The sequence below is a fragment of the Elephas maximus genome, chromosome 2 (genome assembly GCF_024166365.1).
Source record: "Elephas maximus indicus isolate mEleMax1 chromosome 2, mEleMax1 primary haplotype, whole genome shotgun sequence".
Lineage (NCBI taxonomy): Eukaryota > Metazoa > Chordata > Mammalia > Proboscidea > Elephantidae > Elephas > Elephas maximus.
The window spans coordinates 86,303,379-86,320,059 of NC_064820.1; the positions used below are offsets into that span (position 1 = coordinate 86,303,379).

Below are 16,681 nucleotides of genomic sequence, written 5' to 3' on the forward strand. Positions count from 1 at the left end.
CAAGTGGGATGGAGGAGTGAATTATACAACAGCAAGGTAATCACCAGTGAACAATTTCACATTTTTTCACTGCATCAAAGATTCTTCTCCTAGGTACGACTGGCATCATTCTTTCTCTGAATCGCCTCAGCACTTTCCCACAGAATCAAAGTCTCTTTTTAAGTTTACAACCCCTGACAGGGACATCTTTGATGTGGTGAAAAACATGTGAAATTGTTCACTACAGATGAGGAAGTAAGCACCAGTAAGCCCTTGCTTATCTTGCTTATTGCATAATCTGTCCTGAGTGGATGGGAGGCATTTGGGGGAAAGGCAGGTGCTGGGAAAAGCCCAGGGCCCAGTGGCAGAAGAGTCACTGGCTGTCCTACAAGGGCACAGCTGAGGGAGCAAATGTTCCAGGAAGTCCCAGACAGGATTGGCCGAGAGGGACCCTCCAGCCCCGCCCAGCTCCGGAGCCTTTTCCCAGCCAGGCCCCTGCCAGCTCCCATGACACTCCTTGGCTCTCTGCGTGTAGCAGGACGTGGGAGACTCCTGCTTCAAGGTCAGTGAAACTGTGAAACTCGGCTTTATCTCTCCAAAGCTGGGGCATTTTTGAGAGGGAACGTGAGGGGCTTTGTGAGTAGTGAACCCCAGGGATGGGCTGGGACTGGATAGAGGACCTTCGGTATGGGGAACCACAGGGCTTGAGGAGGCAGTGGGAGTTCTCTAAAAAAGCCTGCAGTTATCTGCCCTCGGCTAAAGCTTCCCTCTTTTCACCACATATGTGGAGCCCAGCCCAGCACGAGGTGCCGGAACCCTATCAGCACCCTGCTTGCAGCCCCTGTTTTTGATAGTGAATAAGGAATTTTTGTTGATGGGAAAAAATCTAAATGCCACTGAATTTGGGGCAACTTTATTGCTCAAATTCCTCTCCCTTGTAATTTACAAGACTAATCCATTCGTTTCTGGGAATGTTACCACTCAGCAGTATCAAGGGGGTGCAAATCAGTGACTTGGGATGAAATAATGAAAAATAATATGTTCTGAGGCCCTTAAAAGGAGCTGGAGCCCTGGTGGAGCAATGGTTAAGAGCTCGGCTGCTAACCAAAAGGTCAGTTGTTTGAATCCACCAGCTGCTCCTTGGAAACCCTAGGAGGCAGTTCTACTCTGTCCTATAGGGTCACAACGAGTAGGAATCTACTCAATGGCAATTTTTTTTTTTTTGGTAAAAGGAGCTAATGACTAAGCTTGGCCCAATTTCAACTGATTAATATTATCACCATAGGTTCCTCGGTGGTGCAAATGGTTTGCTCTCTGCTACTAACCAAAGGTTGGTGGTTAGAACCCACCCATTGGCACTGCAGAAGAAAGGCCTGGAAATCTGCTTCTGTATAAAGATTACAGCCAAGAAAACCCTATGGAGCAGTTCTACTCTGTAATACATGGGATTGTCATGAGTTGGAATGAAATCAATAGCAACAGGGTTTTTTTTAAAAAATATTATTGCTTGAGATGCTAGAGATTCATTATTCACTGATAAACAGAATAATCATTTTTTCCCTCTCATCAGAGGTGAAAAGCTGCAGAATCTGCCTAAATGTGTTTCATCTCTGCTTGATTGGTTGATTGTCTCCTAAGGGATTACTGTCAGCCTTGTTTCTGCCCCTTGAGTTTTACATACTTGGCTCGGTAGCATCTCTGCCTTTGACCAACCTTCTGCTCTTCTCAGTACTCTCCTTTAAACCTTCATGCACGCTTTGCCGTGGCTCTGCAACCCTCCAGCGTCAGCTGGCATCACGTGAGATGGCAGTTGGTGCCCTCATGCCAGGCTTACTCTAGCTAAACTGGCGTGCGGTTTCCACAGGTGCTGGTTCTCCAGTCTACAGCTCTCACATTTTCTCTCCTTCCAAACCAGCGTCCTTGGTCTAGTCTGTCATGGAGAAGCAAGCAGCGACCTCCAGAACTTGGCAAGAGGGCTTCTGGGCTGAGCAGACTCTTATAGGAGGATTTGGACATTATTTGGCTGGTTAAGCACTGGACTTGCTCCTTAGCATTTATAAGTGCCTTTCCCAAATACCCTGCCTTTGGAGTTAATCACTTCTGCGTGTTAAGGCACAGTTTAACAAAGCTATCCATAAAAAGCACACTCACTCCATGGACTCTGCCAGCTACATGGTCAAATCATGTCCTTGGAGCATGGGTCGTAGGTCAGGTCAATTTTCCTAAAGGAGTGGCTGAAAATGATCCAGGAAACAATGGATTGGGGGTGGGGGGTAAATGAGGAAGGGGGAGTCCTGGGCTTTCAGGGACAGGAGGGGGACTAATAGATAGATTTTGCCCACTGCTCAAAGCCCCTGGGTCTCCATCTCTGCCACAGCCTAGAGAGCGATCCATTTGTCTTCCCAGAGGAAATCACATGGGACCTTACATAGAGCATGCTGGGAGTTCCTGCCCACTGAGCCAGGATCGTGCAGGGAGCCAAATGCCAAAGGTGACCCTTGAAGGTGACACCCACCCCTGCCTGGAGAGGCACCGAGAATCTGCAGAGCTTTTCCTTGGGCAAGGAAGAAGGCAGCCCACTCCTTTATGCCGTTTCAAAGGACTGGAGGACTCCTAGCTTCCTATTTTCTTGAAAACAGTTTATCTTTGGGAGACTCGTCTGGTAATGGTCCCATGTCTTTATCACAAGGAGATTAGGAAAGCCCTCTCTTACACAGGGAGGGGCTTAAAACATCTGCTTGTGACTTTACTTGCTGAATACAATAGAGATTCCCAAAGGTTCCTGTTAAGGTTGACTGTGTGTCTGATGGTCATGAGGTAGCATGAATACTTTGTTCTCTGAATTCAGAGGGAATAGACGTTTTCTGCTGGCCTAGGAGATTGGCTTCATGAGATTGGTTCAGAGCATTCTGTAGAGCTGGGCCAGCCCTGGGGTTGTCCTCTGTTTTGGGTGGCTCTCTCTGGATGGAAAGCTGACACATGTTCCTCCCCTTGGCCCTCTGCCTGCTCTCTAGCCCAGAGGAGCTCAGACACACAGACGCCATGCACAGCTGGACCAGAAATAATTCTGGGCCAGCAGAAAGGCACACTTTGTGTCACCATCGAGAATATTTAGAACGACCAGGAGGCTCAGAATTGAGGCAGCAACATAATCTAAGGCTCCCCGCTTCCAAGGTGTCCCTGAACCACACGAAAGCTTTCAGCCAGGACCCAGATTCCTAGCACATCTGCCTGGGACAGAGATATTTGGCCCTTGGGCACTTTGACAAAAATGCTTAATGTTGTTATTGGTTTTTAATGGAGAGGGCAAGTATAGGAATAAACATAATCTCGTCACCTTTGGCTCTGTCAGGCTGTGCTCCTGAATCCCATCAAGAAAGACCCTTGGCTTGGGGTCCCAGGAACTCTGCCTGATTTTAGCCCTGATGCTGTAAACAATGCTTTTCAAATCAAGAACCGTAAAGGTGTTCCAGGTCAGGGAAACCAAGGCAGACAACAATAGGGTGAGGGTTGGAGACTATTTCCCTCCTTACCCCCTGCAGTCCTTACTTCTACATAAAGGAGGGTAGAGAGGGAAGAAGGAAAGAGAAAGCAAGCCCCTGCCTATTACCTTTGAGAAAGCCAGGCTGCCTCAGCACTCCCAGCATGGCTTAACAGCCACCTTGGGCACCTAGCATCAGAGTGGACTGGGCAAAGGCATCCCTGGCATCTTGACCACTTCAGCAAAAGCCCAAGGACAGGGAAAGGGAACAGACATAATATTCTGGGACTCCAGTGGAGTCACATGCTCTAAGGTGACAACCATGTGCCTGGCTAGAAACTGCTGTGGCTTTTTCATGGCTTTCATGGGCTTGGGGTTTAACCTAGTGGAGTGGTCTGAGGCACTCCTAGGCCTATATGGTTGTTCCTCTCCAACTGCTGGTCACTGCAGGGCTGCTTGTGAAGTGCTGTGGTTCACAAGGACCCTGAATCTGGGGCCAAAGGCAAACCTGGGCTCAAATCCCAGCTCTACCAATGTGCAGGCTACTTAATCTCTCTTAAGTATTCTTTCCCCATTGACAAAATAATGCCTACTTCGCAGGATTGGTGCAAAAACTGTTGTTAATGTTTTAAGACCCTTTATGCGTGCGTGGCTCATGGTAGGAGCACAATATTAGTTAAAGGAAAAAAAAAAAAGATAATAAGGTTTGACTAGGGGAGGGGTGGGCAGTAGAAAGGGCAGACATTCCAAGTCAAAAGAGAAGCCAGAGCAAAGAGGCAGAGGTGGGGAAGTGCAGGGCTTGTCTGGTGAAGCCCATAGATGAGGGGCTGTCACTGGATTCACTGTTATGAGGAGTCTGAAATGAGAGCCCAGAAGCCATCTGGTTAAATCTATTTTGTGAACAAAGGCATCGGTTTCCAAAGGATCATCAGTGGATCTGCAAATACGTGCTGGGGTCCTCCTGGACTAATATCTCATCCTTAGAAAGATGACAAAATAAAACAATTAAATAAAATACTTTAAATGCAAAAAATGTAACCTAAAATCAACAAACAATCCAAGAAGGGGCAGACCAGTGCCAAGATGATCAGGGGTGGCGTTGGGAAGGAAAGGACCTAGTGAGAACCATCCCATAGCTTTAAGGGTCATTACGAGGAAGGGACTCAAATGTTAACAATTGCTGAATCTAGGTGGAGGATATAAGAACGTCACTATACTATTTTTTTCAACTTTAAGTTTGAAATTTTTTAAATAAAAAATTAAAAGTAAACTGCACAAAATAATGAAGCTATTTGTGCCCCCCAAAAAGACATATAAAATACAAGGTCAAATTTTTAAAAATAGATTAACAGACATAAAATTACTCTATCAAATTGCTTTAAAAGTTGTAAAGACTTACTCTCAATTTCTAAACTTATCTCACCATAGTGTGCTAACAGTCAACAGACCACACTTTGGTAGCATTGGTCTGGTGTGGTCAATATTCCATAATCTAGTAAAATTAATACTGTGGTAAAAATTTTATCGTCCCTTTTCACTGCCTCTGGAATCAAGTCTTAGGACTTACAGTGATTTTCTTCTTGAAAAAAATTTTTTTTTTTTTTTTATGGCTACAAATCCTGTTATGACCCAAGTCTTGCTTACATCAACTGTCTCTTCTCTTGCCTTTCACTTCCCTAGATGCTCAGCTGCCTCTCATGGCTCCTTACCTCTGCTCATTCTGTCCCCTCTGCCTGGATTGTCTTCCCCTTGTCCATCTGGCAAACTGAGATCCTCAAAGATTTTTTCCAGAATGACCTCCACCAGGCAGATTTGGGTCTTCTCTCATCTTAGTTCTCTTTGCTCTTGTCACTTTGGATTATAACCTGTTTTTAGAATGATCTGTCTCCCCCACCAAACTCTGAGCCCCTTAAGGGCAGCCCCATTATCTGGCACAGGGATTGATTCTCTAATGTTTGTTGGATGAATCATTGGATGGGTGGATGGGTGGGTGAACAGACAGACGGACAGACGGATGGGCGGGCGGGCGGATGGACAGGTGGATGGATTGATGGGTAGATGAGTGGATGGGTGGGTCAGTGGGTGGATGGATGCATAGATGAATGCAGGCATGCATGGATGGATGGGTGAATGGATGAGTGAGATTTGAGGCTTCACTCTTGGGTTGTCAGGTGATCTCTGCCATGGAGGCTACAGTCGCACTGCACACAGCGTGGCTGATCTATCCATCCGTGGTAGCTGCAGATGTTCTGGACCCTAAAATAGGTCCAGATTGTCCCAAATCATGAGTTTTCCCTGGGGCCTTTTGTCATAGGCAGCCACCATAAATCCTAGGCAGATTCAGTCTAATTTAATGCAATTCTCCAAATGTTAGGAGATTTATCTTCTGTAGAGTGCGTGAAGAACCAAATCTGGAGTAGTGAAAGTGGCCCAGGATGCTGTGTCCTCATCCTTGAGGCTCTGGACCTAACAAGGGAGGGACATATTTAGTCCTTCATTCTTCTTTTCTGCAGCATTCAAATGTAGGTTGAGTCTGGTATAGGCTGAGGTGATGGCCATTCCCCTAACTGGAACATGCACAAAAAGATGTCTAGAGAGAGGCAATGCATGTAGGCAGGCATCTATGGTCATCCGTTTGTGCATGTGGGTGTGAGTGTATCCATTCGTTGTTTCACTTTGAATCCTTTGCAGTTTGTGATCTGGTACTAGTCCCAGGGCCGGTGGAAAGAAGCAATAACTTGGTTTAATTAAGGCCAGACAAGGTCCATCATATGGTACAGTTGAATGGCCTGGTTCGTCATCAGGCTATGCCCTCCTGGGAACAGGTCTTTGAACCGGTTTTTTCCAGTTCAAACCCTGCTGAGAATTTGTACTTCCACCCTAGATATACTGACACAGAACCTACAGTTTACCAAAATCCCCAGGTGTTTATGTATACATAAGAATCACCTGGGGATCATGTTAAACTGTAGGTCTGATTCAGTATACCTGGGGTGGAATAGCAAATTCTCAGCAGTGGTTTGAACTGGAACAAACTGGTTTGAAGCCCTACCCGGAAGCTTCCAGGGGGCTCTACTTTCTTTAGTACAGCACTTTACCACATGACTTCCAGCTGCCCAGGTTAGTGCATTGGTCTGAGCACAGGCTGCTGGTCTTGAATCCCAGCCTTGCCACCCACTGTGTGATTTTGGACAAATTAATCTTTCTCTTCTTCCATTTGCTCATCGGTAAAACAGGGATAAAAGTAGTCCTGGTGGCACAAACAATTAAGTGTTCAGCTGCTAACCAAAAGGTTGGCGGTTCAAACCCACCCAGCAACTCAAGCAAAAGATCTGGCAATTGGCTCCCATAAAGATTACAGCTAGTTAAACATTATGGGGCAGCTCTACTCTCACATGGGGTTGCTATGAGTCAGAATTGACTCAACGGCACCCAACCACAACAGCAAAATGGGAATTACAAGAACATCTACCTCATGGGTCTGTAAACTCTTAGGACTATGTGCTTGGCATATAGTTAAGTACTACACAAGTCAAAATGTCCTTTAGAAGCAAGAATGGTGAGACTTTGTCTCAGGTACTTCAGCATGTTATCAGGAGGGACCAATCCCCAGAGAAGGATATCATGCTTGGTAAAGCAGAGGGTCAGTGAAAAAGAGGAAGGCTTTCAACGAGATAGATTGACACAGTGGCTGCAACAGTGGGCTCAAGCATAATAACAACTGTGAGGACGGCGCAGGACCGGGCAGCGTTTCATTCTGTTGTACGTAGGGTCACCATGAATTGGAACAAACTCGACGGCACCTAACAACATAACAACAACAACTGGTGCAGACCAGATGCTCAATACATGTGATTTCCTTTTAGCTGTGTGACCTTGGGTTGTTACTTAAACTTTCTGTTTTTGAGTCCCCTCATCCATGACATGGTTGCTGTTGTTGTTGTTGTGTGTCATTGAGTCAATTCCACCTCACACTTGCTAGCCAAAATGTCGGCAGCTTTAATCCACCAGCCATTCCTTAGAAACCCTATGGGGCAGTTTTACTCTGCCCAGTACAGTTGCTGTGAGTCAGAGTCCACTCGATGGCCATGAGTCTGGTTTTTCTTTCTTTCTCTCTCTCTCTCTCTCTTTCTTTCTAGAAAAAGGAGCTCTCGTGGTACAGTCGTTAAGAACTCGGCTGCTAAACAAAAGGTTGGCAGTTCGAATCCACCAGCCACTCCTTGGAAACCCTATGGGGCAGTTCTACTCTGTCCTATAGGGTTGCTGTGGGTCAGAATAGATTTGATGGCAATGAGTTTTGTTTTTAGGGGAAAAAGGAGCTCTGGTGGTACAGTGGTTAAGTGCTTGGCTGTTAACTGAAAGCTGCTCTGTGGGAGAAAGATGTGGCAGTCTGCTTCCATAAAGGTCACAACCGTGGAAACCCTCTGGGTGGTTCTGCTCTGTCCAATAGAGTCACTAGTAGTCAGAAACGACGCCATCACCATGGATTTTGTTTTTGGTTTAGAGAGAAGAAATTCCTGCACTTAAGCTGAGAGTTAAATGACCTCTAAAGTCCTTTCCAACTCTCGAGTTTTTATGACTGTTCATTCACGTAACAGGCATTTACTGAGAACATGTCACATGCTGGCCAATGGGCTGGAGAGCCAAAAAAAACTGTGACTGAATCTTGCCTCTTGCTCTTTGAGCATGAAATTGGTTAAGAGTGATCGTTTGCCCTTGAGTAGAGCCCTCCCAAGGTGGGGGAAGGGGTCTCACTGGGGTATCCTGAGCCCTTGTTCCTGATCTGATTTCTCCTTCCCCATCTGTCTGCTCAGTCTGAGAAGGATCCCGGAAGGAAGGAAGTGTGTACACACAGATGCACTGTGTTGGGTGTTCTGCTGGGACACTTTCATCTGTTCCTATGGACTAGTCTGGAGGATTTATCCCTGAACCCCCTGAGAATGGTCTCAGTGGGCTCCTGGGGTTGCACAGCCTGTCATGGATCAGAAGTCCGGAGCTTGTCTGGGCCATTACTGGCTCATCAGCAGATCTCAGAGACCAGGAACCTGAGCAGGGAGAGTCTGAAAACCAAACATGCCAGCCATGCCTGTTTGCTTTATTAGGATTTCAAAATCAGTGGTTAAAAGGGATGTGTTTCATGTAATGTAAGTAGATTTTTTTTTCCCTTAACTTTGATCCAACAAGCTAGCTCACAAAATTGAGTCTAAACTGACTTGGATACCAGGACAGGGACTTGGAAGCACATTAAACTGAAAATCAAACCTGTTGCCGTTGAGTCGATTCTGACTCATAGAGACCCTATAGGACAGAGTAGAACTGCCCCATAGGGTGTCCAAGGAGCGCTGGTGGATTTGAACTGCCAACCTTTTTTGTTTAGTAGCCATAGCTCTTAACCACTATGCCACCAGGGCTCCAGGAGCATGTGAAAAGGTGAGAAATGCTCAGGGGAGGCTGTAGGCAGAAGGTGCCTTGGGGAATGACCCAAGGAGAAGGACAGTGCATTGTCTGAAAAGGGAATACACAGGAGGCTGGGAAGATGTCCTCTTTCTGGAAATCAGTCAAGGCACTGCCCACAAATATTTATATGAAGTCAGGTGAAAATACTTATTGAGTAGCTACCGTGTACAAGGAACTGGCAGATAGAAATTCCTGTCCTTGAAGAATTACCGATCACCTGGAAGACAATACAAAGAGCAGGAAGTTCATTAGCATTACAGGAGATACATGGCAGCTCAGTTCACCAACAGATGTCAAAAAACTGCACAGCACAAACGCAAATGATGAGCAGCTAGTGAGTGCTTTGGAAACTCAGTGAGAAAGCGATCACCTTGGGCTAGAAAAGAGCAGAGAGATTTTGTGAAGATTGAGGCACTAGGCTGTAGGACCAGTCAGACAGAGAAAAATGGACAGTAAAGTCCAAATTTGAGAGAGTAAAAATAAAGAAACAGCACTTTTACTAGAACTAATTAGTATGATTTATTTATTCATTAGCACAAAAAGTATAGACAGCAAACTATATATAAAATATATACATGATATTGGAATATAGACTATAAATACATACAAGCATATTTTTAAGCATATTTTCAGAATATATTCAAATATATATATATTTTTTATTTTATGTTTTTGAGATCATCTGAGTGTCAGTCTGACCACTGTGTTTCGAATGTTCTAGGCCCTCATGATAGTCCCTGAAAATATGTGGGTATGTGTTTGCATATGCTTTCACGAAATTTCTCACATGAGCTTATCTAGTTGATATTTGCTCTTTCCCCACCAAAAAAGATTAAAGAAAAATGCTTCCCTTTGCCTTAGCTTACACTCTAAATGAACTGGGGAGGGACTAGGGAGGAGGTGTGGACCTTCAGCCAGATCTGATGAAGTTTTCTGCAAGTCCTCCACAGGATAGACCAGGCCTGCCACTTTTCATTAGCAAAAGTCACAAGTAAAATGAGATAAAGTTACTTAGTGTAATGTATCATAAAAAAAACCCACTGCCGTCAAGTCAATTCTGACTCATAGAGACCCTATGAGACAGAGTAGAACTGCCTAGTAGAGTTTCCAAGGAGCACCTGGTGGATTCAAACTGCCGACCTCTTGGTTAGCAGGTGTAGTGCTTAACCACTACGCCATCAGGGTTTCCAATGTATCATAGCTTATGGAAATCACAAGAGACTGCCAGACCTAATTAATTGTCTGCTTCACATCATTTATGTTACCTGCTGCTCTGGCGACTTTTGGGGTTCCCTGGTGCAGGCCTCAGAGATGCTCGGGGAGAATGGACACATCATCGAGTCCCTGCTCTTCTTCCCCAGAGCTTGATCTTTCCTATCTACCTGCCTGCCCTGACCTGCTCAGGTGCAGATAATGTGATGCTGAAGTCTTCAGCAAGACAATGTAGAATCGGCACAGATGTCATCTGCCCAGAATTTCCAGAAAGATCTCTCAGAATGTCTTGAAAACACACTGGAAACTTTATACTACGTGTACAGTAAAACCTGTGAGCCGGAACCTGTAAAAGGTGAAAACCTGTCAGAGAAGGAAAACTCAAATATTTCCCATTAAAACAAGGGATAGAAAAGTGGTAGGACAGCATGCTGTGAAAGGCGAAAAACTCACAAGACCTAGAAAAACAGGGCGGTCTGTCAAGTTTCAGTTCTCACAGGTTTCACAGTACTATATAAACCTTATACACTGCAGTCTCATGAATCAGCTTCACCTTAGGCTGTGCTCAAGGGAAGTTAAATTTTAAAAAGCAGAATTTTCAATACAATAGTCTCTCTTATCCAGCATGAACAGTAGCACGCTCCAAAGGATGCCACTCTAGTGCGGTACCAGTGTATCAGCAGCCTGTCCTCAAACGCTGTCACCTCCCCTCCCACCCACTGGGTTCTCCTAACACTCGAATAAACTCAGCCTCCATGTGCACACCTGAAAGGTGTTCTGTTATCACAGCGCTAGAGACGAGATGATCGAGATCATGTGATTCTTCTTGTAATCTTTCGTGAGGAGATGCATCCTTTTTCACGAAAACCCACCTACTGCCTTCCTCACCCTGCCTCCTACCCCTCAAACAACACTTTTAGAAAATCTATTACTTACATCCTTGCCGCACATTGTGTCTTCATCCACCTTATGGCTATCAGGAAAACTCATCCTTCTTCCTGAGCTTGGGATCAAGGAGTCAATGTCAGGTCCGGCATCACTCACATCAGTGAATGATGGAGGTCCAAAGACCTGTGCCAAGGCTCTCCTATCACTGCCACCCCACCCCAGCTTTGCCATCTAGACCAGGCTGGTTTGATCAGGACCACTCATGGAGAACAGAGGAGGGGATAGAGAGGGGACCTGGCAAAAGCTGAGACCACAGAGGTTGCTGATGATGGGAAAGGAACATGTGATGTGGAATCAAACAGACATGCATTCATATTCTGTCTTTGCCATGTCTTAGCGGTATGACCCTGGACAAGTCATTTAACTTTATAGAGGAGTGTGTTCTCATCTATTAAACAGGGACAACAACATGTAATGTGCCTGGCACATAGCAGGTACACAGTGATTTCCCATTCCTTTTTCCTTTCCCTTTCCTAAAGAAAGTATTACTTGTTTGGGTGGAGACATAAACTGAAAGTCCAAGACAGCAGATAAGCTGAAGTTCTCTAGAGCTTGAAAAGCACCTGGGTACAAGATCACAAGCATTTATAGCAATCTGTATGGTGGTGCTGGGCAGAAACAAGCTGCCCAGTAGCCAGGCCTTAGCTCTAGGTCTTATGAAGACTCTGAAAGAGTCCTAGGGTCCCTCAGGCATAATAAAGTAGAGGCAGGACAGCCAGCTAAGAGGGAGGAGGAGTCCTAAGACTGGGCAGGAAGTGCGCAGGCAGGGAGCCCCCACAAGGTTGGAGCCCAGGGAGGAGACAAACCAACAGCAGATACGAGGAGCCAGGCCTGGAGAACTGACATAACATCTACCTGTACTGTAAGCTTGTCCAGAATGATCCTCTGGATTTCCTCACAAATCTGCTCTTCTCCCAGACCTCCCGGCCATATTAACGGTCTCACCATTTATCCAGACACTGCATTCATCCTTGGTTTTTTTCTTATCTTTCATTTCCAAACCATTAGCAAGACCCATCAGTTCTACTCCAGAATAGATCGCAAATTCATTCCCCTTCTTCATCCTCATGGATACCACCTGGGCCTGGACCACCTCATTACTCACCTGGACCACCTCTGTGGCTTTCTAGTTGATCTCTCTGCTTCCACCCTTACCACACTGCTGTAAGCCATTCTCCACACAGCAACCACAGTGGTATTGGTAAATAATACATCAGATCAGCTGACTCTACTACTTGCAGGCAGACCCATGATTCCCTTCTGCATGGAGGGAGGATAAAATCCAGACTGCTTACCGTGACCTCAAGGTCCTGTAGGTCCTGGCTCCTGCCCACCTCTCCAACCTTCCCTCAGTCCACTTTCCCTTTGCTCACTGTGCTTCAGCCCCATTGACCTCCTTTCTGTTCTAGAACAAGTCAAAGTCTGTTCAGCTTTAAGGCTTTTGCTGATCTTTTCGCTTGTCGAATCTATTTAAAGGTAGGCATAACTCCAAGTTTCTCTGAATAATAAATACCCTGTTCGCTTCCTTCTTTGCACTCACCCCACCTATAATTATTTTGTTTTCTTGTTTATTGACCATCGACCCAAAATAGATTACGAGCCCAAAAAGAAGGAACTGTGTTTCTTTTGCTCACTGTTTTATCACCATTGCCTAGCACAGTGCCTGACACATGGTAGGTTTTCTGTAAACAGTTTATGAATGAATTCTATGCTTCCTATTGGGATTGGAAGACAATCTTGGATTGTAACTGACCTAAGGCTTGCAGGGAGTCATGTGAGCAAGTAGGTGTCAACTCAGAGGATATGGGGTGGGGGGGGTTTGTGTGTGAGCCCAGGAAGCAGGTCAACTATTACTTGTTTGGATAGAGACATAAACTGAAGATCCCAGAGAGCAGATACATCTGAGGTTCTCTGGAGCTTGAAAAGCATCTAGGGAAGTTCTTAGGGCACAGGCTCATGAGCATTTGTAGCAATCTTTATGGTGGTGCTGAGCATAGAACTGAGCAGAGTAATGGTAAGGACATGGGCAACAGAGAAGGTTAGAAGCCAGCTTCTCTTAGCCTTGTGATACCCAGCAACCACTGTTACCTGGGAGAAGAACCCTGGGGGGGTCAGAAGTTCTGTCCTTTTCCCGAATTGCTCACCATGTGCAAATGGGGAAGCTGGGTCACCCAGTAAAGAACAACTCTAAACAGAAACATTTTAAAAACAGAGATGTCTGCTTTCTGCAAGATGTTTGTACACTGCTCTCACTGTTTGCAAACCCTCCTGGCTACAGAAGTAGAGCCCACCATGAGGCTGTCTGGTTGCTAAGGTTTTTATACCAGGGAGAAATGCCATGGCTGCTCTGCCCCTTCATTTCCCCTCCTCAGTGATCTCTTAACAGAACTGTTCAGTAAGTTACACTAATGCCCAGGGGAGTGGAGGGCACTGAAAAAAATAAAATAGCGTTGCAAGTGAGCCTCAGATTTCTTTTTGCTCCAAACTTTTGTCCCAGTGGCTTCACAAGATATTCTGCCTTATAAAACCACTGTGTTTGAAAACTAGGCAAAGCCAAACACTGACTGCTTCGGTGGACCACAGATTACCTCTTACAAACAAATGTCTTCCCAGCTTTACTAATTTATGCCACATGTTACCATCTGTGCAAAAAAATAAATCAAGCCTCTTCTGTGCAAAGGCTGCAGCTGCAGATAGTAGTTATATAATATTTGGAGCCTGCCAGGTAATAGGGAAATCTGTAGACGAAGCAATGTTCTGCCTGTGCAGCTTTTCCAAGACTGATTTTAACATGCAATCGAGATTTCATTTAGTCATGAGGAAAAGTGGTTTCATTGTAAGCTTGGCTCTGGGCCTTTGCGGAACATGGAGCACGCATTCCCAGGATCACTAGCCTGTTCAATAAGACCCTTGTTTCAACCTCACTCCCAAGTTTACTGACTGGGACACTAATAGCAACATTCAATGTCTCTGGGTGTATTGGTGAGAGAGATTCAGAGTCAAGGAAGCAAGAATTCTTCACCAAAACTTTAATTGCAAAAACAAACAAGCAAACAACTCTGAATCTATGTCAATTCTCTACAAGGAACAGAAACAGAGGCACTTGAAGAATTTCAGTTCCAGGATTGTGTTGCCTGCTAGAATGAAAGCCTACCCAGGTTTATTGACATGAATCATACAGGACTGCAGTGTCGAAACTCTTGGAAGTAAATTACTATTATTATTCCAGAAACTAAAATATGGACGTGGTAGCATTTCAAGCATTAATATTTTGAGCCTGACACCCACCCACAGCTCACCCTTGCAGGGAGGAAGGCCTTGAAGACCACCAGCGATATGCCACCTGGCTGTAGATGGAGACCATCCCCTCCCTTTCCTCTTGACTCTACTTCTTAAAATTTATGTTCTAAGACTCTGGTGTGAGCAGATAGCAGTGGTCGGGCAATGTAAGAAAAGAAAAATAAACAGCAAGACATCTGGGTCAACCTCAGAAATGAATTCACTACCCGTTAGCTTAGGAAGACCATGTTATGATGCAGGTGTGCGTGCACACGCGTGCCCGTGTGTATGTGGTAAAATATGCATAACATAAAATTTATCATCTTAACCACATTTAAGCGTATAATTCAGTGCCGCTAAGCACATTCATAATGTCGTGTAACCATTGTCAATATCTATTTCCAGAACATTATCATCGTCACAAAGAGAAAATCTGTATCTATTAAGCAAAAACTCCCCATTCCTCTCTCCCATGAGCCCCTGATAAACTCTAAACTACTTTCTGTCTCTATGAATTTACCTATTCTAGACATTTCACATAAATGGAATAATAAAATATTCATCCTTTTGTATCTGGCTTATTTCATGTGATATAATGTTTTCAAGATTCATCTGTGCTATAGCATGTTTACGACACTGGGGCACGGGGTTATAGCATGTATCAGAGCTTCATTCTTTTTAATGACTAAATAGTCATTCATTGTATGGATATATCACACTTTATCCGTTCATCTGTTGATGGACATTTGGGTTGTTTCCAGCTTTTGGCTATTGTGAATAGTGCTGCAATGAACATTGCTATACAGGTATCTGTTTGAGTTCCCATTTTCAATTCTTTCGGGTATATGCCCATGAATTTTTTTTTTTTTGCCAATACTGCCTAGAAAGAATTTGGGCAAAGCTGATTTAACTTTGGTGAGTTCTATGGTAAACCTAAGAGGTGACAGCATTGCCTCTCTGGTCAGGAATCAGAAGGTATGGATGCAGATAAGACAGGCCCAAAGGATGTGAGTTAGTGTCACTTGCTACATATGATGGCCACGGAGAGTCAATGAAGATCTTTGAGGAGCCCTTTCTCACTCTTGGAAGGGGATTGAAATAGCCCAATATCTGGTATTGGTCATTCTTAATAGTCTCTTGTTCCTTGCTGATCATTATGATTCCATTCTTTACTTCTTTGAATATTCCACATAAAGCTATATATTCTTGTCTGCCAATTCCATATCTTCCGTCTTTGAAAGTCTAAATCTGTGGTCATTTCTTCTGTTTACTCTCACTCATAGTACCTCCTGTGTGTGTAGTAATCTTTGTTGGGAGCTTGTTGCTTGATTTTAGTTTATAGGAAATCATGACCTAACCTGTATACCTTCCTCAGAGGGGATTTGAGTCAGCTTCACTGGGACTAGGGGATAGGGACCCAATGACCTTGAACCAGCCTCCATCAATGCTCCAGTCCCAAGCTCATTCCCTCATTTTGCTGTCAGCATCCTGACCTCAGAGCTCATGTGGTCATCCACCCTTAGACAACCCCAACCTTCTGGCTTATTACTCTGAGCTCCAATGTCAGCTCATTTTGGGGAGAGTAGCGTAGGAGGATGGTCTTCAGAAACTCTACCTCTTAGAGCCCATAAAACTATCCTATTCAAGATACAGTTGTCATGAAGTGGCAGTGTCCAAAAGAGCACCTCATCTCTCAAACAGCCAGAAGTAGAAATCCTCTCTTTTTGTTTATTTTCCCCATACCGCATCAATGGAGAAAATAGCATGGACATCAGGCAGTTTACATTCATAATGTCTAATACAACCCGGATTTTCCCATTCATTGTGAGGGGGAAAAAAAAGAAAGATAGAAACAAAACAAAAGAGGGCTGTGGGCTCCTGCAGTTCTTTCTCTTGCCTGTTGATCTCTACCTTGTGGCTCAGGGTCATCCCACATGTATAATCCACCTTCTTTGCTTTCCAGGCACTCTTCCAAGAAGAAGGATGGCCAGCACCTTCTCTAAGTTGCTAACTGGCCGCAATGCTTCTCTGCTATTCGCTACCTTGGGCACCAGTGCCCTGACCACAGGGTACCTGCTGAACCGGCAGAATGTGTGCGCTGAGGCCCGGGAGCAGCACAGGCTGTTCCCTCCAAGGTGAGTCCTTTTGGCTTTGAAAGCTCCAGATGCCTGCTAGAAATATGGTTTCCTCTTCTGGAAACTGTCAGTAAGGGTGCCTCATTTTGTCTTTGAAGAAGACTGAGTCAAATTGACAATCATTTTTGAAGGCTCATTATGCACAGTGACCTGTGGAGAGGACAATGATGTCTATTGTTGTCATTCCTGC

At 44.9% G+C, this 16,681-nt stretch overlaps 1 protein-coding gene across 1 annotated transcript in view; it reads left to right on the plus strand.

Moving 5' to 3' along the window:
• Positions 1 to 201: 201 nt before the first annotated feature.
• CKMT2 (creatine kinase, mitochondrial 2) overlaps positions 202 to 16,681 on the plus strand; it is a 29,375-nt gene continuing 12,895 nt past the window's right edge. Inside the window, exons 1-2 of the mRNA XM_049866901.1 lie at positions 202 to 541; positions 16,320 to 16,491. Of these exons, the coding sequence (XP_049722858.1) occupies positions 391 to 541; positions 16,320 to 16,491 (323 nt within the window). The 5' untranslated portion in view covers positions 202 to 390. The remainder of the gene's footprint in view (positions 542 to 16,319; positions 16,492 to 16,681) is intronic.